We start from the raw sequence: 25303 nt of genomic DNA on the forward strand, positions 1-25303 counted from the left end.
ATGTTTTCTGGAGGTTAAAAGTGAATTTGCTACACTTAAGCCTAAACCTTTGCAGTGATTTTATCAATAATTCCTAACTCTATATTAAACCAGGAAGCACATCTTTGTTCAATTCTACCTTATGTACTCGTAAGTTGTTATGTACTGCCTTCCTTAACTCAGTTGTAAATTCCTTTAGGACATAAGTGTTATATTGCCTCCATTATGTCCTAAGCATATAGCAGGTACTGAAATATTTGGCTGTTGGCATTTCCCCATTCATTTTCTGGATTAATGACTGAAATAAATGGGGAAAGATCCTGGATACAGAGTCTAGTAGAAAGTACTCATACAATTGGGTTGATGGATGGATGAATTGGCAGTTGTAGAGTCTTAGGTTTATGGGCATTTACAATTCTTTCAGTTCCTCTGTACATCTGAAATAAAATGTTGGGGGAAAGGTAATCAGTAGGGGAAAAAAGTCATCAGTAGGCTGAAGTTCTGGCCCTGCTATGACATTAATTCACTGGATCAATGGGTAGTATCACTAGGCCTCACCAACAAAAAGATTGTACTAGAATTCCTGCTTTTCAAATAAGGTTATAGCATACTATTAGAGGTATATAGAAACATGGTGTTTTTTAAGATTAACTACAGCTATGAGAACAGTATTAATTAAAATACAAATGAGCTTTTAGAAGAAAATTCAAGCCTTCAAAATTTGTTTAAAAGCAGCCACCAAAATGTTCTTTTGCTGTTTTCTCCAGAGTTAAGCGAAAGGTAGAATAAATAATATTTATTAATATTAATAAAATAGTCTACAGTAATCATCTCAGAGAGGCACAATGAAAAATCACCAGCCTTTGGAGTCAGACAAACCTGGATTTTAATCCCTACTGTTACTTACTGGCTCTGTGATTGTGGCCAATATTTTAACTATCTCTTTATCCATAAAGGTGAAATATATACTCGACTATGTAAAACGCCCAGTAGAAAAATTCTGGTTAAACACGACCTGTTGAAAATACATGTTTACCTCTGCTAATTCCTGAAATTCCATTAAAATGACAGAACAAGAAAGGAGGGACAATTACAAGGACAGTAAAAGAATCATTGGAATTACTTTGATCTTTTCATACAGTGTCATTAGATTTTCAGCAATGACAATGAATCAAAGCCTCTAATTCTGAGAAACTGCTGTGTAGGCTGAAATTCTACATATAACCAAATAGGCAAATATAAGAGTTAGATAAAGATATCTTTAGAAATATAAAAATTTTACCTCCTAGGCACTCAATTTCCCATAAAGCTAGTGGAGTCTTGTGTTTCACAAAAGGAAGAGTAAAAGAAGAAAGGGTGGGGAGGGGAAGAGATCCAGGAAAGGGAAGGCCCAACACAGGAGTTTAAAGGAATCCCCAAGAGTTACCCCAGAGAGATTTCCTCTGAAAGAAGAAACCCCAGGGCAACAGCTATACAGCCAATCTAGGGGGCATCGAGGACAAACTGGAACAGGAACACAAAGGACTCCAGAAGGGACATCTCTAATAAAAATGAACCAACTGGAACTTTTCTGGCTGCAGGGGGCCCAGGTTTGATCCCTGCTTAGGAAGTTCCACATGCCACACAGTGCGGCCAAAAGAAAAAAAGAACCAACTGGTATGTTTGAGTATGTTGGGAATGAATCAGTGATAGATACACAGAAAAAAAGACACCAATTTTTAAAACTATTTTTTAACTCCAAACAAAAAGCTTTATAAGGAAATATAATCATGGCATAGTTCAGCTGTGAATTGTAGTTATAATCACAATGTAGGCTCTATTAATTAAACCTCAAATTATGACAAAACTATACTGGGAGAATCAAATAGGGGAAGTATATATGGAACAGAGGCTATAAGGGTGCTAAATCTCCCCATGTATGAAATTAACAGATACCTTGTTTAGGAAATCGAGATGTTAACAGCTTAAGCATGTTACTTAGAAACATGGACATAGATGACCTGATCCCTTCCTCGAGATGCTATTCTCATCCTAAATAACAAAATATGACAGGAAAAAAAATCCAGTTTCAATGGATCTTTTTATTTATTTAATATATCACCAACTTCATCTCCCTCCGTACCAGTAATTGGAATTTCATCTTGTTTCCATGCTGAGTGGTGAAACAATAACAAAGCGAATCAGAATAAGCTACTTCAGAAAGAGAACTAAGCTAACACAGCCCACTTTGTTTTAACAGGCATAATATAAATATATGTACTCAAGAATGCATAACGGTTTAGTCTCTAAGAAATTCAAATGGGATCTTGAAGAATATAGGCAATTTCCAGGTACAGCAAAGATGAGCTGAGATGTTCTGCAACTGTTTGAGGGTTCCTGGCGCTACATCCCTTGGCTACTAGCTGATTCTTGACAAAGGGGAAGACATTAGCTAATGCCAAGCAGAGATGCAGACAGTGCTATGTTGACTTAGGGGCCATGCACAGGAACCAAAAGGCAGAAAAGCACTAAACACTGCTGAGAGCATCCACTCCAGGAAGGACTTTACCTGTTTTTGAGAGAACACACACACGGTCAGCATTACTATAAGATCCACTAAGCCAGATCTGTTCCCTCCCATCTTCCTAATAACATAGCAGTTCTTCTCTAGGATATATGGCCAGGAGTTGAGTAACTTCTACATTCTGGGCCCCAGGTATACTAGTGTGTAACCTCTTTGAGAATAAAGGTCTTCCCATCTGGCCCTCCCCACATCAAATGGAACCCAGGAGCTTTACTTGACGTTCCTCCATTTGTACTGCCCATGACTTCTAATGACAACACTACCACCTACTGTCTCCACTCCATTCTACTTAACTCTTACTGCATAAACCCTGTCATTCCTCCAAATAAGCCAAAAACATTAAAGATCCTCACCTTCCAGGAGCTCTAAACTGGCACCACCCCCAGTGCTCACATGACTGACTTTATCCTCCGTGTTCCATTTGGCACAGCAAGTAGCAGTGTCTCCACCACCTGTTTAACGAAAGCCAAATAAAAAGGGGAGAGAAGAGAAAAAAGACTGGCACCAAAATTATGAGGCACTGTGCTCTCAAGCCCAAAAGGTAGCTAGCTGATAACCCCCCAACTCCATCTCATTTAGAGGTTTCTCCATGAATCATATACCCACTTAGCTCTCAAGATCCACCCAGCACCAAGGAACCTAGGAGAAGTTAAGTATTTCTCCTCTACTTTCCTCTGATCTTCTGCCAGCTCACATGGCATTAGCTTTGTACCCTTTACCTATGATGGTGATGCAGCCCCTGGAAGTGGCTTTCACCACCTCATCCATAAGGGCTTTGGTTCCTCGAGCAAAAGCTTCCCATTCAAATACACCCACAGGTCCATTCCACACGATCTGCTTAGCCCGAGCAACAGCCTCAGCATACTTCTTACTGCTCTCAGGACCACAGTCCAACCCCTAAGAGGCAGATTTAAAAAGAGAGGATGAGCTACCAAGAAAAGCTACTTAGAGGAACAAATACCACACCTCCACCAAGACCAGAACTCAAGGCTGAATACCAGAGTGTCTTCTAGAACTAAAAGATGCAAGATTTATTTCATTCTTTAAAATTACAAACTTGTTCATATCCTTTATGGAAGATCAAGTCTAAGGGAAAACCTCAAAAGTTATTTGATAAAAACATTTTTAGCCACATTATTTTATGATTTTAACTAGTTCAGTGGTTTTCAACTAGGGTCAATTCCACCCCTCCCTAGGGAACATATGGTAATATCTCAACATTTTTGGCTGTCATGATTTAGAGGTGGTAGGGAGTTGCTACTTGGTATCTAGTGGGCAAACAGTCCTTAGACATTCTACAATGCAACAACAGCCCTCCATAACTAAAACTACCTGAGATGTCAATAATTCCAAGGTTGAAAAACACTAAACTAGATCAGTGGTTCTCAAACCTTGTGGTGCATCAAAATCACCAGGATGGCTTGTTAAAGCACAAATTTCTGGGCCCTACTCCCAGAGTTTCTGCTTCAGCAGGTTGGGAGAGGGGGCAGGAATTTTCAGTTTTTAACAAGCTTCAAAATGATGCTGCGGTTCTTGGAAGCACACTTAAAGCCACATGCCTAACAAAAGAACAATGACTAAGCAAAGTAGTATGTCAACATTAACAATTTTCTACAGATATTAGAACGATAACAAATGGAGAGTACTACAATCAGCTATTTAAATAAGTCCTGAATATACACATAGATTTTCCCTGCTTATAATAATTGTACTACCTTAATGTTTTCATATACAAAAAATTTCTTATACAAGTTTCTAGACAGAAATAATAATATTTAATCCAACAGAACAGCCCGAACTATGAAAGTACATAGCATCATTCACAGCAATCAGTTAAGTACTTAATAAACATTAAATAGATGAAGAAACAAAAAGCAGTTTTGCCCTCACTTTTCAAATGAAAAGTCTTAGCAGCAATCTGATACCACTGCTTTTGCCCCATGGACTCTCCCTGAAGGAAGGGCTCACTGCCATATTTGGAGCACTTCCTTTAATTTTTTATTGGTTGAATGAATGATACCAAAATGTATTTGTTCTCTCATACTACCAACCACCCAAGTGACTCACCATCCAGCCAACAGGTATGCCAGAGGCCACAGTGGCTTGGCCAGTCTTGGCATTCTCATCAAACTTATCAGCAGTGACAAAGTCAACAGGCAAAGTAATCTTCACGCCATTCTTGTCAGCTTTGGACATCAGGTCTTTGACAATCTTGGATCCCTCTTCGTCAAACAGAGAAGTGCCAATCTATATAGGGAAGTCAAGATGATGAAGATCAGCCTATATACTAAGAATGTGGTTACCTCACAAAGCAGACAGTATGAAATACAGCACAATATAAAGGAATAATTCTAAGACAACAGAAAAACAACTTGCAAAATAAATAAAAATGGGAGTTTTTAGGGCTCATGCCATAAGCTAATTTCCTTTTTAAATTTACATAACCTATTTCTCATGGAGAGCTATTTCACATCTACTTGGCATCGGTTTCCTACCTCCATGTTGTTGAGCACCTTAAGGAAGGTAAAGGCCATTCCACCACCAATGATCATTTCATTGACTTTGTCTAGCATATTACTGATCAGCTGGATCTTGTCCGCAACTTTAGCTCTGGAAGGGAAAGCAAGAATCATCACCAAAAGAACAAAGGACTAAAGAACTGGTATTACACAAAGCCTGAGGTTTTATATCAAGGGACAGGAACAGAGAAATGTCCCACAAAGTGACAAAAGTACTGGCTCTCAGCCTGGTGCTCTGTGAAGACCTATAGGCATAGGATGGGGCGGGGGGGGTGGGAGGAAGTCTCAAGAGGGAGGGGATATATGAATACTTATAGCTGATTCAGGAGAAGGAAATGGCAACACACTCCAACATTCTTGCCTGGAGAATCCCAGGGACAGAGGAGCCTGGTTGGCTGCCATCTATGGGGTCGCAGAGTCGGACACGACTGAAGCGACTTAGCAGCAGCAATAGCTGATTTATGTTGTTGTACAACAGAAACCAACACTGTTATGCAATTATCCTCCAATTTTTAAAAAAAAAATATTTTTAAAAAGTACTGGCTAGCTTTGCCCTACGTTTCTCCAACACCAAAAAGCCAATCCATTACTAAGAAATCTTTTTAAGGTGTGGCTTTTGGCCAGGAAGGGCTTAGAAGACTTGCAATCATCCAAAGAAATCACAAGTTCCAAACAGATCTGTTTTGTCCCTCTTATGCCCCCAAATCAAAGGTCAAGACTAGTAATTATACTTGAGAAAGGCTGCTAATTGTGGGATCCCTAAGCTCACTGAGAACTGTCCTAACCCTAAAGCAGGTATCAAATTACATACCAAACAAATATACACTGAGCAAAAATAGACAAGATATTCACGCTCTTAGGTCCATGTTTAGTTGCTGGAACATTTGCTTTATGGCATTCATTATTCTATTGGACCACTTGATTCAACATATTGGTTGTGGGACTTCCCTGGTAGTCCAGTGCCTAAGACTTTGCCTTCCAATGCAGGGGGTGTGGGTTTGATCCCTGGTCAGGGATCTAATATCCCACATGCCTCATTACCAAAAAAACCAGAATGTAAAACAGAAGTAATGGTGTAATAAATTCAATAAAGACTTTAAAAATGGTCCACAGCAAAAAAAATCTTAAAAAACACTGAGTACTTACTCTGTACCAAGCACTGTTCTAGGTCTTTAAGAAACATAAACATCACTGGGCAAAAGCAAAGATCCCCACCCCCTTGGAGCTTATATTCTACAAAAGGGAAATAAGATAATAAACACAGATATACCTTTCACCTCCCTGTGAGAAATATACATATCTAAACAGAAGAATAACAAACTCACTTAAAGCACCTTTAAAATCCTTCACATAAGTAATGGCTTGCCTTCCACAAATATTCCTATATATCTAAATCCCACTTAAATAAGCAAATCACATTGGACTTAATTTGCCTCTTCATTCAATAAACAAGATGATATCTACTCTGTAAGAGGCCTTATGCTAGGATTTGTGAAATGTAGGTTCAAAACAAGTGATGTGGGAGAATGGTTAGCAAGAGACTACTGATCTCTGACTTGTAAAGACTGATCACCACCAAGGGTAAAAATGGATTAACTGCTTTATACAAAAACATACACATACACACACAGAGAGTGAGAGGGAAAGAGAAAGGATGAAGAGATTCAACATCTAAAGAACATGGGATGTTCTATACATCAAATACCCTGTTTCTTCAACAAATCAATAGAATGAAAATAATAAGAGGGAACTATTATAAAATATACCTAACAACAATGCATAGACTTCATCTGGATCCTTATTCAAACAAACTGACTATAAAAGGCATTTCTGAAATGATGGAGAATTTTTGAATACAGACTGGGTATTAGATGACAGTATTAATAATAAGATTATTAAATTTTGTTAGGTGTAACAGGTGGTTATTTAAAAGAAATCTCAAGTTAAGAGATGTATACAGAAGTATCAGAAATGAAATTATATGATCTCTAAGGCTTGCTTTCAAATACTGCTGACAAAAAAAGGATTAGAGGACCAATGAAACTGGATTGGCAAAAATGCCAGTAATTATTAGAACAGGGTAATAGGTACCTGTGAGTTTATTATACTATTCTTTCAACTTCTATAATGTTTGAATGTTTCTACAACAATGTTTTGGGATTTTTCTTTTTTTGGCCACACTGCATGGCTTGTGGAATCTTAGTTCCCTTACCAGGGGTAGAATCTGGGCAGTGAAAGCGAGGAGTCCTAACCACTGGACCACCAGGGAATTCCCAACAGAATAATTTTTTTAATGAGATGTAAATTCTTCCCCTATATTGTTAATGTTCTCAGGGACACTACATTGCAAGAAAGGTGGCCAAAAAAACCCCTCTGTGTAAACTTCCCCCAAATAGCAATTTTAGGCAGAGTCCAAAGCCTAATCATAAGCACTAGGTAGCACTCACTCCCATATTCCAGGTCTAGGGAAGGACTGAGAACAAAACGCAAGTCCTAGTCTCCAGAGAAGCAAAGATCAGAGGCTGACCTTTATAATCCAGTGCACAAGAGTGACAATGCTTCCAGGACACAGATACAACTACCTACCTTAACTATTTTTAGGACCCTCAAACTGGGCTCATGAAGCCTAGAGAGCAACTATGCTACCTGAAATTGACACCCAACTCCAGAGTCAGCTTTCATAGGGAAATGCTGAGTGTGTTCAGTCCCATGGGAAAAAAAATACCCTGCTCATAAAAGGGTCAGGAGCATCTAGCCATAAAGAGGCTGCTATCTAGATAGTCATGCCAAGTGACAAGATCTTATCCAAGAAGTCCCAGGTCTCTGTCCCTACTTTATCACCTAAAATGTATCCTCCTAGTCTCTTGACCTACACTTCTGAAATTTCTACTTTTAACTAAGCCAGTAGCATATCACTATTCAGAGTACTTTTCCCCATAGGAAAAAATATAAAAAGGTATGGGATCTGAAAAAATGAGTTCCAAATAATATATTCAACACATATAAGGAGGTTTTCATATCTGAAAGGCTCAAGTGCTTCAAAAAAATTGTTAGATGAGCAATAGTGGGCAATAGTGGATCTTTCCAATTCTTCCCCCCAGAACCATTTTCTATCCTTTCTGGCCCTGTTCTCTGTCCCAGGAGGCTGACCTGCATAGACTGCATCAAGGAGGTCCTTTGCCCTCTGACATCCAGCTGGGTTGCAGCCCATTGTGGGTAAGAGGGGATATATCAATAGGACATTAAAATGAGATCAGAGTATCTATTTCCCTGGCTCTTTCCCTGCTAGATGACTATCCTCCATCCTTTGACCAAAGGCTATACTGTTCTTATCAGAGGTCCATCTCCACACAACTACCCTCTCTGGATTCTGGTAACCATCACTTCCCTTTTGCCCTTCAGGTCTAAGGATGGTGATGATGGTTTCCTCAGATGACTGTACTATCCCTTTTGTGTTTCCCTAAACCCCAACCACACCTTTGCAGATACTCCCTTTATTAAATTTTCCTCAGTCACCCAGTTTGATTGTGCTAATGACAATAAACCACCCAATTTATGGCCTCATGCTTGTGCTCAGTCACTTCAGTTGTGTCTGACACTTTGTGACCCTATGGACTGTAGCCCACCAGGCTCCTCTGTCCATGGGATTTCCCAAGAAAGAATACTGGAGTGGTTAAGCCATTCTGTTCACCAGGGGATCTTCTTCACCCAGGGATTGAACCCACATTTCCTGCAGCTCCTGCATTGCAGGCAGATTCTTTACCACTGAGCCATCAAGGAAGCCCAAGTTATGGCCTTACTAGCAGGTAGGCTCAGATATTGAAGAAAGTGGGGAAAACCCCTAGACCATTCAGGTATGACCTAAATCAAATCCCTTATGATTAAACAGTGGAACTGAGAAATAGATTTAAGGGACTAGATCTGATAGACAGTGCCTGATGAACTATGGACGGAGGTTCATGTCATTGTTCAGGAGACAGAGAGCAAGACCATTCCCAAGAAAAAGAACTGCAAAAAAGTAAAATGGCTGTCTGGGGAGGCCTTACAAATAGCTGTGAAAAGAAGAGAAGTGAAAAGCAAAGGAGAAAAGGAAAGATATAAGCATCTGAATGCAGAGTTCCAAAGAATAGCAAGGAGAGATAAGAAAGCCTTCCTCAGGGATCAGTGCAAAGAAATAGAGGAAAAGAACAGAATGGGAAAGACTAGAGATCTCCTCAAGAAAATTAGAGCTACGAAGGGAACATTTCATGCAAAGATGGGCTCAATAAAGGACAGAAATGGTAGGGACCTAACAGAAGCAGAAGATATTAAGAAGAGGTAGCAAGAATACACAGAAGAACTATACGAAAAAGATCTTCACAACCCAGATAATCACAATGGTGTGATCACTCACCTAGAGCTAGACATCCTGGAATATGAAGTCAAGTAGGGCTTAGGAAGCATCACTACAAGCAAAGCTAGTGGAAGTGATGGAATTCCAGTTGAGCTATTTCAAATCCTAAAAGATGATGCTTGAAAGTGCTGCACTCAATATGCCAGCAAATTTGTAAAACTCAGCAGTGGCCACAGGACTGGAAAAGGTCTGTTTTCATTCCAATCCCAAAGAAGGGCAATGCCAAAGAATGCTCAAACTACCACACAATGCACTCATCTCACACACTAGCAAAGTAATGTTCAAAATTCTCCAAGCCAGGCTTCAACAGTACATGAACCGTGAACTTCCGGATGTTCAAGCTGGTTTTAGAAAAGGCAGAGGAACCAGAGATCAAATCGCCAACATCCGCTGGATCACTGAAAAAGCAAGAGAGTTCCAGAAAAACATCTATTTCTGCTTTATTGACTATGCCAAAGCCTTTGACTGTGTGGATCCGAATAAACTGTGGGAAATTCTGAGAGAGATGGGAATACCAGACCACCTGACCTGCCTCTTGAGAAACCTATATGCAGGTCAGGAAGCAACAGTTAGAACTGGACATGGAACAACAGACTGGTTCCAAATAGGAAAAGGAATATATATGTCAAGGCTATATACTGTCACTCTGGTTATTTAACCTATATGCAGAGTACATCATGAGAAATGCTGGGCTGGAGGAAGCACAAGCTGGAATCAAGATTGCTGGGAGAAACATCAATAACATCAGATATGCAGATGACACCACCCTTATGGCACGAAGTGAAGAGGAACTAAAAAGCCTCTTGAGGAAAGTGAAAGAGGAGAGTGAAAAAGTTGGCTTAAAGCTCAACATTCAGAAAACGAAGATCATGGCATCCAGTCCCATCACTTCAGAGCAAATAGATGGGGAAACAGTGGAAACAATGGCTAACTTTATTTTGGAGGGGCTCCAAAATCACTGCAGATGGTGATTGCAGCCATGAAATTAAAAGACACTTGCTCCTTGGAAGGCAAGTTATGACCAACCTACATACCATATTTAAAAACTGAGACGTTACTCTACCAACAAAGCTCTGTCTAGTCGAGGCTATGGTCTTTCCAGTAGTCATGTATGGTTTTGAGTGTTGGACTGTAAAGAAAGCTGAGCACTGAAGAATTGATGCTTTTGAACTGTGATGTTGGAGAAGACTCCTGAGAGTCCCTTGGAATGTGAGGAGATCCAACCAGTCCATCCTAAGGGAGATCAGTCCTGGGTGTTCATTGGAAAGACTGATATTGAAGCTGAAACTCCAATACTTTGGCCACCTGATGCAAAAAGCTGACTCATTTGAAAAGACCCTGATGCTGGGAAAGACTGAGGGCAGGTGGAGAAGGGGACGACAAAGGATGAGATGGTTGGTTTCATCACCGACTCTATGGACATGAGTTTGGGTATACTCCAGGAGTTGATGATGGACAGGGAGGCCTGGCGTGCTGCATTCCATGGGGTTGCAAAGAGTCGGACAAAACTGAGTAACTAAACTGAACTGAACTGAACCAGGCATAAAACACTACTTAAAGCATGATCTTGAAGAGTTCTCTGTACCCGCCCAGGATGGCCAGGAAGGGTCGCTCGGGGCTCTCCAAGGCCTTGGCAAAGTAGTTCAGCTCCTTCTTCATCAAAAAACCTCCAGCCTTCTTTGGCAGATTTACTCCTACCATGGAGCTAGAAAGGAACAGAGACATTCAAATTTTAGTCAATCCTTAGCAATTCTCCCAATTCTAGAGGCCTTCTCCTTATCACTAAAATACTTTCACTTTTGAGACTCCAGGACACCATGGTTTTCATCCCCAAACTACAACATAACACCTAAGTACAAGATAAGGTTTCTGGCTAATAATGCAGGATAAAGGAGAACAAGTGAAAAGCAATTACCTTAAGTAGAATTTAAGATACCCAATTAATAGTCTTCAGGCCAAGGGTTTAACCACAATAAATTATCAGCTGGGCGATGACAACAGGGAAGGATTCCTCAGTTTGCTTCCTACTGATAGCCTAAGACTCTGCTCCCACAGCAATCACAAAGGGAGAGAGCTCTCCATGAAATATCCGAAGTAAGACAGAACAACATCTTCCTAAAGCTCGACAAAAGGTTCCACAATCCTAAACATTTTTTACTTTTATTTCATCTTTAGGTCAGGGATACCCAACAAGAACCACAGTTTTATTTGTAGCTCCAATTAGAGATAGAATCCAAAAAGATCACAATACAACACAGAAATTTCCAAAACCATTCCAGAGCTTTGGCTGTTTAAGTAAACAGAGAAATAACGCTCTCAGTTTGACAATGAACAAAAAACTTTTAGTACCTGTGGGCTCGGTGAGCAGTGCCAAAAGCATCATTGACATAAACATCCCCTAGCTTAGAAAGTGAAGCTCGGAAGGCTTCTATTTTGGTTGGCTCAGCTTTAACCTGAAGAGAAAAACAAAACAGGGAGACATTGATGATTCCAAAGAAACTGTAAAAGCATTTCATACCAAGAGTCCTCTTCAACATATCTAAAGACCCTGAGTTGGCAGGATAGCAGTTTTCAAAACTAGCAACAGGATCTGTTCTTTCTTCCAAATATTCCAGACCTTTTGCTCATTTCTGTATGTTTTTGCTCTCCTTTGCCTTCCCTCAAATTGCAAGCCTAAGATTCCTGAATCACAGCTTAACCTCTAATCACATCCCACTGGTCTCTCTCCAGCTCCTAGGACAAAATACAAATTATCCTTCTCTCTCTTTGACTCACTGCTTCATTTTAACACATTCTCCTTGTAAAATTTAGGATTATACTTGAGTCAAGCTGCTAGCTGCCAAGACCTTTCTGCAAACGGAAAAAAGTTCTCATACATATTTCTCATGAAAGCAACAAGGACAAGCTGGGACAGAGAAGGCAGATGGAAACCTGACAACAGAAAAGCACCTCAGAAAAAGGAGGTAATTCATATAGCTTTCCCTGGAAGTTAGGCATCTGAGAAAACAATATACTTCTACAAAAAAGATAGAGGGATAGAAAGTTGATGTCAAACATACGGCTTTGAATGTCAGCTATCCAGGGATACTACCCTTTTCATAGGGGAAAGAAAGGAGGACAGCAGAATAAACAATGAGTCTCCAGTAGGAAACAAAGCAAAGATGCATAGAAAGCCAGATGAGGGGGATTATGGCAGAGAAGTGTCAAAGCAGATGTTTAGTCACTGTCCACTCTCATTCTCCTATACATTGAAGTGAAGGAGGCTGTCACAAAGAATGGGCTTTCCTCTAGTGGCCCAAAGAATACAGGGGCACTAATGCTAAAACTAAAGTGTAGAGCCCCCATAATCTCTTTAGAATGGAATATTATCTGCCAACGGTGACTGCAAGATGTGTAGTCATGAAAACACTGCCCAAATGGCAGGAGACCTGGGTTCTAGGCCCACGTCTGACACTAATTTATTGTGTAACCTTTGTCAAGTTTTTCTCTACCCTTTCCTATCTATTAAAAAGGGAAGATAACTTCTCTATTTAAGAACTGTTCATGGGAAAATGACACAAATTAAAAGCTATCTATGAAAAAGGTATTATAAAAATTAATAATAATCAGAACCTATTTCTCATTTTTTATCTGCCAGGAACCAGAAGGAAGAGAATGCTCCTAAAAGATAATGCAGGTATCCTGCATAAAGGAAAAATTTCATGCCTCACTTTGTTTTTTATTCACTTTGAACTTATGGCTGGTTCCAAAAATTTCAAGCATGAAAAGCCACTGAACACTAAATGTAAAGTAAACTACCCACAAAGACATAGACTAGCACAGTTGGTTCATCACTTACTGTATATAATGTTTTGCCTCAACTTGCTTCCTGCCATTTCTAAGCCCAAGTGTTGAACAGCTTGAGTTTCAGTCTAAAAGGGCACCAAATTTTAGGTCAGCATTTAACTTCTACTACTGTAGCAAGACCATGCCAAAGGCAAGATATGGCAAGACCTGAGCCTGCAGTGCTAAGAAAAGAAACTGCTTGAAAGCAGGCACTCTGATGACCTTAAGAAATGTCAGAAGCGTAACAGAAGATTGAGATGCTTGCCTCAGAGCATCTTGTTCCCCAAGATACTAAAGACATTAAGAGTAGAAAGTATAAAGGGTGATTTCTGATCCCCTTCTTATTTCTTAAGATAAGGAATGACAGGTACCTTCATATTTTAAAAAAAAAAAAAAAAAAAAAAAACCTAGGTCTCAGAAAGGCAGTTATTTCTGGAGTTACTTCTCCACTGATCTCCAGTAGCATGCATGCCCAATTGTATCCAATTCTTTGTGACCCTATGGACTGTAGCCCACCAGGCACCTCTGTTCACAGGATTTCCCAGGCAAGAATACTGGAGTAGGTTGCCATGCCCTCCTCCAGGGGGTCTTCCCCACACAGGGATCGAACCCAAGGTTCCTGCACTGGCAGGTGGGTTCTTTACCACTGAGCCATGTGAGAAGCCCAGCTTCCTTTCTATGAATAGGCAAATTCGAAATCATCCTCAAAAGAGCCAGCTCTATCATTTAATATTTAAATCCTGGTTGTCAGGTCACGGTAATCTACTTTGTAGGTATCTATGGTTGCCTTTTAAAATTTTTTTGGTTTTTTCCCCTATGGCTGCTTTTGTACAACAATGGCAGAGTTGAACAGTTCCAACAGAGACCATGTAAGGTTGTGACTGACCGTCTGACCCACAAAGCCTAAAATATTTGTTGTCTGACCCTTTACATAAAGTTTGCTTATTGATGGACTGAGCTATATATCAAGCCCAGCAACAGTACTACTACTTCTAACTTTAGTCAAGTAACTACCTTTCTGAGACCTAGGTTTAAAAAAAAAAAAAATTAAGGTACGTGTCATTCCTTATCTTAAGAAATTCAAAGAAAGATCCTTTACACTTAAGAAAAGTGCCTTAAACCCAAGGTAATATCATCATGACCATCATCTACCTAACTCAATCAAATGTTCCAAATAGTCCCTTTCCACTTGACTTACGAAAAGTACTTTTTCTGGTCACATGATTCTTTTATAAGAAAACCCCAATGATATCAAATTTAATTTACTGTCTTAAAAGTACCAAGCTCAAGCTTTAAGTTAATTCCCCTTCTAAAAAGAATGCAGATTATTCTTCCATAATACACTAGGGCCTGCTGCTTACAAAAACTGTTCTAGCCTTGACAAAAAAAAATCTAGAAATGGCTCTGCTGGAGGAACACCTGGTATATCATGGATACTCACTACCCACAATCACCTGTGAATGTCTGCTCTCAGCACTTGGGAACGACAGCCTACACTCTGATAGGATATTATCATATACTATTAGAAAAATACATCTTCATATATCAAAGGCCAGGTGTGTAACAAAGGGACAATTAGAAGCAGCATGTTCACCAAATACTCTTACACCCAAATGGTGTTCACATCTTTCCAAGGTATTTCAAAAACCACTTAAGCATGATGAGGAGGGCTTCCAGGGCTGGCAATATCTTATTCTCTGACCTCGGTGGTGGTTATACAGGTGTGCTTACTTTGTGATAATTCATCAAGCTGTGCATTTCTATATGTATTTCAATAAAAGGTGTCAAAATAAACATGAGCTTCTTCTATTCTTCAATCACAGCCTCATATATTCAGCCCTCCTCACCCTACTAATGTCAAAATCACAGGTCCTACCTTGTTCCCAGAAGCATCTTTTCCCTTCCCTTCTTCCTCCACATGAAAACGAAGGTTCTCCAGCAGGATGACAGACCCAGCAGCTGGGTCAGCACAAGCCTTCTCCACTTCTGGGCCCACACAGTCCTTCAAGAACAAAACATCCCTGGAGAGATTATGACACAGAAACACTTGAACAGTCTGAAAGTTAAGAATCAGCAACAACATACTTGACAACATCTCCTGTCACAGAGTTGACAAGAGCCTGAAACATACTTGCCCAGCAGAGATTTCAGTTCTACAGCAACTGGCTGCAAGGAGTACTTATCAGGCATGGGGACACCATCAGGCCGGCCCAGGTGGCTCATAAGAACAACTGACTTGGCTCCACTGTCCAAGCAGTATTTGATGCTTGGAACAGCAGCCTTGATCCTGCAACCAAGAAGAGACAGCAAGTAGAACAAGGCTACTCCTAAGAATTAGTGAGAACTATTTTATTCATGGCCTCATAAAATATAAAGCCTTTCTTCTCCAAATTCCTTCAAATCTGTCAGCAACTCAGTGATGGTCCTCAGGTTCATATGTAAGGGAAGAAGTTAATAGGATGTCAACCCTCTATCTAGGGTTATACAATCTCATCATGTTTTGCACCTTGTGCAGAAAAAAATTAATATAGCAGGACTGAAACTGCTGTCTTCAGAAGGACCTGCTTGCAAGGTTGGCCCTTGGATGGTGTCTGGGAACTTGGCTTTTGAGCTGGTCCTTCAGTTCTCTGACAAAGGCTGTTCATAGTTCCTAGATCGTCTATACAAATAGGTTTATATTCAACACCTGCTTCCCTCTAGGAGTAAGGAATTTTGGTAGCTGCTGGGCAGAGGGTACCTATGTGATCAACTCCCAGTAAAAATCTTGGGAGTTGAGTCTCTGAAGGGCTTTTCTGGGCAAAGATATCACACACAATTACTGCATTTTCACTGCTGGAGAAAGAAGCACACTTAGTGTCATGAGAGGGAGAAAACATGGAAACCTAAGCATGGATTTCTCCAGATTCTGCCTGTGTCTCTTCCACTTGCTGATCCTGTCATGCATCCTTTCACTTGAATAAACTTTAGCAGTGAATCCTTTCACTTTAATAAACTTTAGCAGTGAATCCTAGTGAATCAAACATGTGGGTGCTTTTAGGGACCCCTGAAACATCCTAAGTGTTTGACCTTGGAAGAAATATAAAATTCTCAAATCTTGAAACCATTAAAAGAAATTTTGGGAAAACTGAAAAAACATAACTTTTCAGTACCCATTACAAAATCCTAAGTCACTTTTTATGTAGGAGAAAATAAATAAATTATATAAAATGTGGTTTACATAATGCAGTTTACTAAATTATAGTTTAATCAAAAATTTATTTAACTTTTTTAAACACTTCAATTTGTGTTACAAACCCAATACTAACTTTCCATTCTTGGCAGTATTTAAGAAATTAAACCTGATAACAAAGAAAATATTTATTTATTCAACAAATATTTATTGAATGCTACTTTTGTAGCAGCTACTATATCAGATTCTGAGACTACAACAGTAAATAAAATAATTTCTGCTCTCACAGAAGTGATAAGAACTATGGAGAAAATAAAGCAAGGTACAGTGACAAGAACGACTGGAGAATAGTGGTGGAGGGAATTTTAGAGAGGGTAGCCAGGGAAGGTCTCTCTAATAAGATGACATTTCAGCAAAGAATGGAATAATAAAAAGCCAAGTTATATTTCTAACTATCTTATGCTATTTGGCAGATATAAAAACTCAATTATACCAAATAAACAAGAAACCTTCATCAGGTACATTTGCCCAATGAAACCAAATTAATCTTTGGCACTTTCCCTTAACAGCCAAGTTCTATTATTTCTAATGCTTCATTTTATTTATCAACTCCATGGATTTCTGAAAATGAAGATCTACTCAGACTTGTTTCTCTGCTTTCTACTCATCAAATACCTTGATAGGCATATTTCTAATCTTTTATGTATGCTGCAGAAAATAACAAAAAAGCCAAGAAGTGTCAGAGATGGCTTATACCTTCCACTATGGTGCAGGAGGGATGTGCTTGACAGAATGCCAGGCTCTATTCTGGGGCCAATATCTAAAAATGTTCTCGGTCTATACCTGCACTGTCCAACATGGTAGCCATTAGCCACCGGGACCTCCTGAATACTGGATATGTGGTTACCCAGATTGGTATGTTGTCTAAGAGTAAAATACGTATTGGATCTCAAATACTTAATACCAAAAAAAGTTAAATGTTCCTTTCATTAATTTTTAATTGATTATATATTAAAATGATTACTTGGGACTTACTGGATTAAATATGTTAAAATTAAGTTAATCTGTTTGTTTACTTTTTAATGGGGCAACTAGAAAATCTTAAATTACATGTGGCTTTTATTATATTTTTATTAGACAGCACAGGCCTAGATCATTAGAACATACCTTTCCAGCTCAAACCCTTCATTTAAAATAAAAATCTTTTAGAATCTAATCAAAAGCAAGAACAATATTATCACTTAAAATTTCTGCTTCTGAATCTAGGAGCCAAGACATGTGGAGAGCCTAAACTGACTGAAAGTATTACTTCTGAAGTCTTTTCCCTTAAATCAGAATTCTCAAAAACTGATTTTATGGGGGCCAGCTAGAATAGGGGCTTGTAAAACTACATGCACAGTTCTTCATTTTGCAGGAAAGCTAAGTAACCTTAAACCTTGATAATCTTTTAAAATGTACAACCCCAAATTCTTCAAATTAAAAAAAAGAGGAGGAAAAAAATCACCTTCTTAAAATGAATTTTTTTCAATTTCTAAATTGTCATAAGAAAGCAAACCAGATGGTGGGTTGGTTAAAAGCCAAGATCATGCAGCTTAAGGTGCCATAATTCTACACTAAGAATGGAAAACCATTTCATTACATATACTCAGACCCATGTACATCTTAAACCGAGCTCAGGGTATAGCAGGGACATTACCTCTGGTTGTTTGTTATCTGGTTGTTCTTCATAGGAACATTGAAGTCTACTCTGAAAAAGACACAAAGCATCAAGTTCAGAGCCACGATCAAATTATCATTCCCTCAAAGATTATGAGAGGCACTTTTAGTGAACCAGTTAAATAAGTGAAAGTTCAAAAGTCACCTTAAAAATAATCAGCAGTATTAGAAGATAGTGATTAGCCATGCGGAAGAGAGCGGGAGTAGTGACTTAGACAGGACACCAGAGGGAGCTTCAGGGGTTCTGATATTGTTCTATTTCTTGATGTTGGTGACAAATGTGCTCTTTCTGTGATAATTCTTTGAGCTTTTGATTTGTGCCCTTTTAGGTATGTATCTCACACTTTTTAAGAGAGAAATTTTAAAAAATACAAAATCACAGGAACAAGCCCTGAAGACCTGGAAAGCTGAAACTAGTTCCATCTAAAAAGATTTCTATGTGGGCCCAGCATGCTACTATCTAATAATGGTGGTAGCCTGAAGGGTAAGTTTATAAAGAACACATCTGGATTCTAATTTCCCTGGTATTATTTCTGGGTCCAAATGAAGCAAACATTTCTCAAAAGAAAAAAAAAAAAACTGGAAAAATAAAACACACCAAGAGGGTATCATTCTTTTTGGAGAAAATCTGGGACCTCAGGACCAGAAAGAAACCCAGTGTCCAAGACCAAGTTCACACAGTATCCTTCAAGCAAAACACAGTCAATAACCATAAGATAGCTTCTTTCTAAAAGCCTGATAAGACATTTTGCTGTACACCCGAAACTAACACAATATTGTAAATCAACTATACTTCAATTTTTTCAGAAAAACTTAATTTTAAAAAAAAAAACTGAGAGGAGAGGATGGAACATGTGACCCTGCCCACCTAACAAACAGGCAATCAGAAGAGAAGTGATCAAGACAGCACAGGCAGGGCATTCTCTGGCAGTCCAGTGGTTAAGACTCAGCGCTTCCACTGCCAAGGGTCCAAGTTCAATCCCTGGTTGGGGATATAAGATCCCAAAAGCCACAGGGCACGGCCAGGGCAGGGGAAAAGATAGCAATTTACTGCAGTTTCCTTTCTTATGCAACTTCTTGCTGCTTTATCATTTTTAAGAACTTGTCATTCCTTCCCCCTTCTTCCAGACAGACTAGAACCTCAATCCCCTAGAAAGCAATGATGTGTGGTGGCTAGCTATCTGTAAGGTTTCACCTGCCAAGATCCTTTTTAAGTTGATTTCTTTCTCATCTATAGAATGGAGATGCTAGTATCTACTTCACAGTTATTGTGAGAATTAAATGAGTTAGCGATCTGCAAAGTGCTTAGGAGAGTAACGGATAAACAGTGCCATAAAAGTGCTAACTATTATTATTCATGTGAGGACTTCTCCAAAACATGATTCTGTGATCTAAAAGGCACATCAACCATTACTAAAAACAGCTAGCAGCACGCACCAAAGGAAAACAGTGAAGGTATGACTGATTCAAAAAGACTTGTTGCTGTGTCTGACCATAAAGCTCCATCACTAGTCCTTCCTCTCTTAGGCTGAGGCTTGGCAGACAATTACGAAATCCTAAACCAACTAAGAAGACCACCAATTTCCTTATGTCCCCTAGGCCTGTACTCTACTTCACTGAAGAATAACCTTTCCAAAGATGAGTTGAAGGATTAATTCTATATTCAAATATTTTATTTAAAATCTTGAAAAATAAAAGTAGTATGCCTCTGAAAAAAGAAACAGTCTACTTAATTTCAAGCTACTTGATTCTGATTCTAAGCATCTTCTTTAAATATCCTGAGCAAGGCTCAGAGCATTCCAAAGAGGATAGAGTATCTCATTACCATGGATCAGTTTCCCCCACCCTCTGCAGCCTCCAAGAAGGCCACATTCAAAAGGGTTAACAGCAAGTGGCAGAGCACAAGCCACCCCTTCAGTGCTGTTCCCTATCCCAGAGCCATGACACAGAAGAAATTCTCTAGAAACACTCAAGAATCTATCTCATCTATCCATGCTGCCATGGCATAGCTTACTGATGAGAAAAGGACTTATACTTTCTTCTCATTGCTTGTGGATTACCTTCCCCCATCATCTCCTAGACTGTTAAGAACAACTCTGCTTTTAACATCTCCCCTCTGAGGACTACACCACAGAAACTGCTCTGGCCTACACATTTCACTTATCCTGTGTAAAATCTGCACCCTTTCCTTTTCTATATCTCTTAATCCTGAGCTCAGCCTCAGGAACAAAGTCAGATATCACCACACACCACTCATATAATGGATGAAATAAAAAATGACATCAAGCGTTAGTGAGGATGCAGAGAAATTGATCACTCATATGCCCATAGGAATGTAAAATGATGCAGCTGCTTTGGAAAACAGTCTGGAAATTCCTCAAAAGGTTAAGCATGTGTGCTAAGTCTCTTCAGTCATGTCCGACTCTTTGTGACCCACTGGACTGCAGCCTGCCAGGCTCCTCTGTCCATGGGATTCTCCAGGCAAGAACACTGGAATGGGTTGCCATGCCCTCCTCTAGGGGATCGTCCCAATCCAGGGACTGAACCCAGGTCCCTGGCATTGCAGGCGGATTCTTTACTATCTGAGCTACCAGGGAAGCCCAAGAATACTGGAGTGGGTAGCCTATCCCTTCTCCAGGGGACCTTCCCAGGAACCGACCTGGGGTCTCTTGCATTGCAGGTGGATTCTCTACCAGCTCAGCTACCCAGGAAGCTCATACCAAAAACTACTATTCAGCAATCCAAGGAATGAACGACTGATACATACAACAATATGGATAAATCTCAAGGGTATTATGCTGGGTGAAAAAATGCCATGTGTGATCCCACTTATATAACAAATTGAAATAAAATTATAGAAATGCAGGACAGATTTGTAGTTACCAGGAGTTTAGGAATGGAGGGAGAGGGGCCAAGATGCTAAAGGATGACACATAGGGAGATCTTGGTGCTGCTCAAAGAAAATTAGTTTTGTATCTTGGATAGTGGTGGGAGTTACACAAATCTACACGTTATAAAACAGCAAAGAACTATATGCTTTATTATAATGTCAACTTCCTTCCTACTCTTGATATTGTACTGTAATTATGTAAGATGTATCCAATGAAGAAAACTGGGTGAACACAGGGCCTCTCTATATTATCTTTGCAATGTTCTATGAACATATAACTATTTCAGAATGAATCTTAAAAATATTAATTTAGTTGTAATGAGGATATCAAATCTCTATCACCTGAAATCTCAGAAGTCCAGGCCCAGTTCCATTAAAAGCTCTCCAAGAAACCATTCCCACCCTTACTTCACTGTCCCTGATCAGGAAATAGGGGTATTATGGCTCTCTTAGAGGGCTTCCCTGGTGGTTCAGACAGTAAAGAATCTGCCTGCAATGCAGGAGACCCAGGTTCAATCCCTGGGTCAGGAAGATCCCCAGGAGCAGGAAATGGCAACCCACTCCAGTATTCCTGTCTGGAGAATTCCATGGACAGAGAAACCTCGTGGGAGTCCACATGGTCGCAAAGAGTTGGACCCGACTGAGCGACTAATAACTAACTGACTCTCTCAGAGACTTTTTTTCTTCTCTGCTGTTTTTCCTCCCTGTTTCTTCTTCCACTACACCAACTTGTAGCTGTTGCTTAACAAGTTACAACAGGTTAGAGAAAAACTGTGAGGTTTTTAAAAAATGGAGGAGGGAGAGCAAGCAAAAGGGAAGTGCTTCACCAGTCAGCAAAGGAGTATGACTGGCAACCTATGAGAGGAAGAAAGGAAATGACACAACAAAATTAAACAGGAAATTTACTCAAGGTCTATAAAGTCAAATGGAATCCTAAAAAACTGAGGTACAACCTGGTAATTATCTAGTCAGAAATTTCTGGCTATCAGGAAGTTCCCTCAACAAATCAGTCAATTTCCCTTGGCAGTTCAAATCAGGGGCCCTAAACATCACAGCTCCCTTTTGCAAGACAAAGAAAGGAGGCTAGTGAAGCAGCCACTACTCTGGAGGCTCCACTTCCGGAACACTGCCAGCAACCACTACATAAAGGCATTAAAACAAAAAGAAATTTGAGCTGACATGCAAGGCTACCTAGACTCTTGCAAGAAGCAATCCTACAATGTTCAAGGGCTACATTAATAATCTGGGGAAAAAGCAACTTCCAGTCCTCAAATCAGATAAGTAGAATTTATCCAGATTACAGGAGGAAATTATTGACTGCAACCTTCAGCCGACAAAAGGTCTATTTTAACCTGTCCTTGTTCACTACATCCAAGAATTTAGAGGATCTGGTTGGAAGCCAAGGAGACCCAGATTCTAGTTCTGGTTCTGCCACCAACTTGCTAATTCAGTGACCTTGATTAGGTCATTTTCCACCAGCAAAACAGGACTAGCCAATCATTTCAAGGCTTACAGTTAATCTGTGTTAAATGAAACTTTGAGCCCTGGGGCAGAAACATATTTCAGATTAGGTCCAGAGGGAGAAAAGATAAGCACCTCCTCCAGTCTCACTCTCAGCCAGCTCAGATAATTCCTCAAACCTGGGAAAAGAGGAGATAAAGCCCCAGACTGCAATTGTAGGAAGGTTCTCTAAGATACTGGAGAAGGCAATGGCACCCCACTCCGGTACTCTTGCCTGGAAAATCCCATGGATGGAGGAGCCTGGTAGGCTGCAGTCCATGGGGTCACAGAGTCGGATACGACTGAGCGACTTCACTTTCACTTTTCACTTTCATGCCTTGGAGAAGGAAATAGCAACCCACTCCAGTGTTCTTGCCTGAAGAATCCCAGGGACGGGGGAGCCTAGTGGGCTGCCGTCTATGGGGTCGCACAAAGTCAGACACGATTGAAGTGACTTAGCAGCCAAGATCTAGCTGCACGCCACTGTCCACTTGTCCTGTTTTTCATAAGGTCTATCCATCTTTCTTAAAAGCATCTGAGGGACAGACAGGGCCATTACCTAATACTAGGATGGCTGTGATTCCTACTCTTCAGATTGCAAAGGACTAGGTGATCTAGCAAAAGGGGACACCAGGTGTTTTTCATGGCCATAAGCCATTGGGTTCTTCTGATTATTGCCATAGCAGGGCGGAGAAGGCCACTTGTAAACTAATAGTGGCCATAATGAAATTAGAGGGAAAGGGACAGCTACATTAACTTTTAGGGCATCCACAAAGTACACCAATTCACAGCACCTACCTAGTTTAAGCCTTAAGTAAAGGGAGATCCCCCAGTGCTTTCTGAATCCGTTAATATAGAAAAGTTGCCCTCTCTTGAACCAGCCCAAATTGGGAAAGGATCACATCATTCACATGCCTGCCCATCAATCAACCACTTCCCTAAAAGGACAAGACTACCCAATGCTGTCAAGCCCTTATGCTGGCAGAAGCACCACCCTTGGATCCTATCAAGGTCAAGTCAGTTACATACCTAACTGAATTCCTGCAATTAGCTCCTGGCATACACGAATGTACACGTTACAAAAAGGAGAAATGTAAATACTCCATACATCATACTAGTAATTTTGGCAAACAAGGGAGAAGCCATGTGGCCAGGGATCCACATGTTTGTAGTAAGAGACCCCAAGGCAGGTGGCTAGCCTTCCCCACTTCTAATAGTCTAATATCCTGCTTCTCTAGCCACCTCTGGGAGTGAGGTTAGAGAACATCAAGAATGAGCAGCCACACCCTGCTCCACCATTACCCAGTATGTGTCACAATCCTGATGCAAGACCCAAGGCCGGTATTCTGAAGACACTACAGGGCGGCAGAGGCCTGTTACATAAGCTCTGCAGGGCCTCCTTCGGTGCGCCCCACCCTACCTCACCCTCCTACCCTCAACGCTTTAGTGGATTCTACTCCTGAACAATGGAATCAACATCCTCTGGGAAAGCTATCCCTTTGGGCAGGGACCTTAGAAATGTGGGTCGTTTCTCATTTGTCTGGGTGGTCTAGGGTGGTGGAGGAAGGAAAACTATCCAAAGGACCTTTCAAGGTCCCTTCACTGGAGGCCTAGGGATCTGCAGGCATCAGGTCCCACCTCACCAACTGAGAACTGGAGGCGACGGAACTGCCCTTCAGAAATAAGAAGAGGGCAAAATGGATCCCCGCAATCTGACCCTCCCATGGAGGATCCACCCCTGCAAAGAGCAAATTCGGCTCAGTTTCTGGACTGGGGAAATGAGGTCAGAAACCGTTAAACCCGGGCAAAACTCCAGCCACAATGGTAGCCAGCCTCGCCCTGCTGGGCTAGAGCCCTAGGGGCCGAGAGTAGGGCTAAAGGTCACTTGAGGCAGGAGGAAAAGAAGTCGGCCCCGGCCAGAGAGGCTGCGGGAGAACCCCAAGGATTACCTCATGACGACCCGCTTCCCCTTCACATCCAGCTTGTCCAGAGTCAGCTTGTTAGAAAGCGACATCTTGGCAATTCAGCTGCAGCGAGAGGCCAGGGGATGAGACACCGGCAGAGAATGAGACCGACTCAGCGTCCGAACGCGTGGAAAACGCCTAGCACCTCGCGGGCCCGGTCGCCACTCCTCCCGCCCCGCCCCTTTCCGGCCGCTGCGCCCTGCTCTCGGCGCCCAGTGGCCGCTCTAGAACGCGGCCCGAAGGCGCCAGCTGGCTGCCATTGCACCGAGGCGCTGTCAGTCAGCGAGCGCGATTGTGGGACGTGCAGCTGCCGCCAGTCACGTCCAGCACGCAGCGAGCGGCTGGAAACTTTCGTGACGAGAGGCCGGAAGCAGTGCCGCGGAGCCAGCAGGCAACGGGATCGGAAGCCGGTTGGCGCCGAGGGGCGGACACGGCTCGGGTTCCTGCGGCCACACCGAGGGCAGCTGCAGAGCCCCGCAAACCCACGGCAGCCTGGGGGAAAACGTCACCCCACACCCCATGGAATTCCCGGCAACCCTATTCAGGATAGATGCAAATGACACCTCCTTGTGGAAATTTTCTGTTTTCCTGGCTCCCCCAAAAGGAATTCTCCATAAGACTGCTAAGGGCCTTTAAGAATTGAGACCTTTCAGAAGTTGGGAAAGGCCCTGCTTCTCCCTTCCTCCCCTGCTTACCTTTTTTTGTAATAAGTGCAGTGATCTGATTACAACGCAAAGCTAATGGCAAACACATAGAACATTTTTCACATATTAACTCACATTGCT

At 41.0% G+C, this 25303-nt stretch overlaps 1 protein-coding gene across 1 annotated transcript; it reads right to left on the reverse strand.

The window, feature by feature from the left end:
• Positions 1-2040: 2040 nt before the first annotated feature.
• Positions 2041-24667, reverse strand: PGK1 (phosphoglycerate kinase 1). The gene is made up of 11 exons (XM_052662888.1): positions 24504-24667; positions 18145-18195; positions 15411-15566; positions 15156-15300; positions 11804-11907; positions 11040-11159; positions 5038-5152; positions 4610-4789; positions 3262-3439; positions 2896-2994; positions 2041-2527 (listed from the first exon to the last, which is right to left on the reverse strand). The coding sequence occupies exons 1-11, from the start codon at positions 24566-24568 to the stop codon at positions 2487-2489; spliced, it is 1254 nt and encodes a 417-aa protein (XP_052518848.1). The 5' UTR covers positions 24569-24667; the 3' UTR covers positions 2041-2486.
• Positions 24668-25303: the final 636 nt, after the last annotated feature.

This window comes from Budorcas taxicolor, chromosome X (genome assembly GCF_023091745.1).
Source record: "Budorcas taxicolor isolate Tak-1 chromosome X, Takin1.1, whole genome shotgun sequence".
NCBI lineage: Eukaryota > Metazoa > Chordata > Mammalia > Artiodactyla > Bovidae > Budorcas > Budorcas taxicolor.

Coding starts and splice junctions, on each gene's coding strand:
- PGK1 (XM_052662888.1), bottom strand. CDS start 24,568: ATGTCGCTTTCTAACAAGCTGACTCTGGACAAGCTGGATGTGAAGGGG. Junction 5,153..11,039: donor TTCCTGGCCATCCTGGGCGG/GTACAGAGAACT, acceptor TTTCCCTTCCAG/AGCTAAAGTTGCGGACAAGA. Junction 2,995..3,261: donor GGGCTGCATCACCATCATAG/GTAAAGGGTACA, acceptor TTCGTTAAACAG/GTGGTGGAGACACTGCTACT.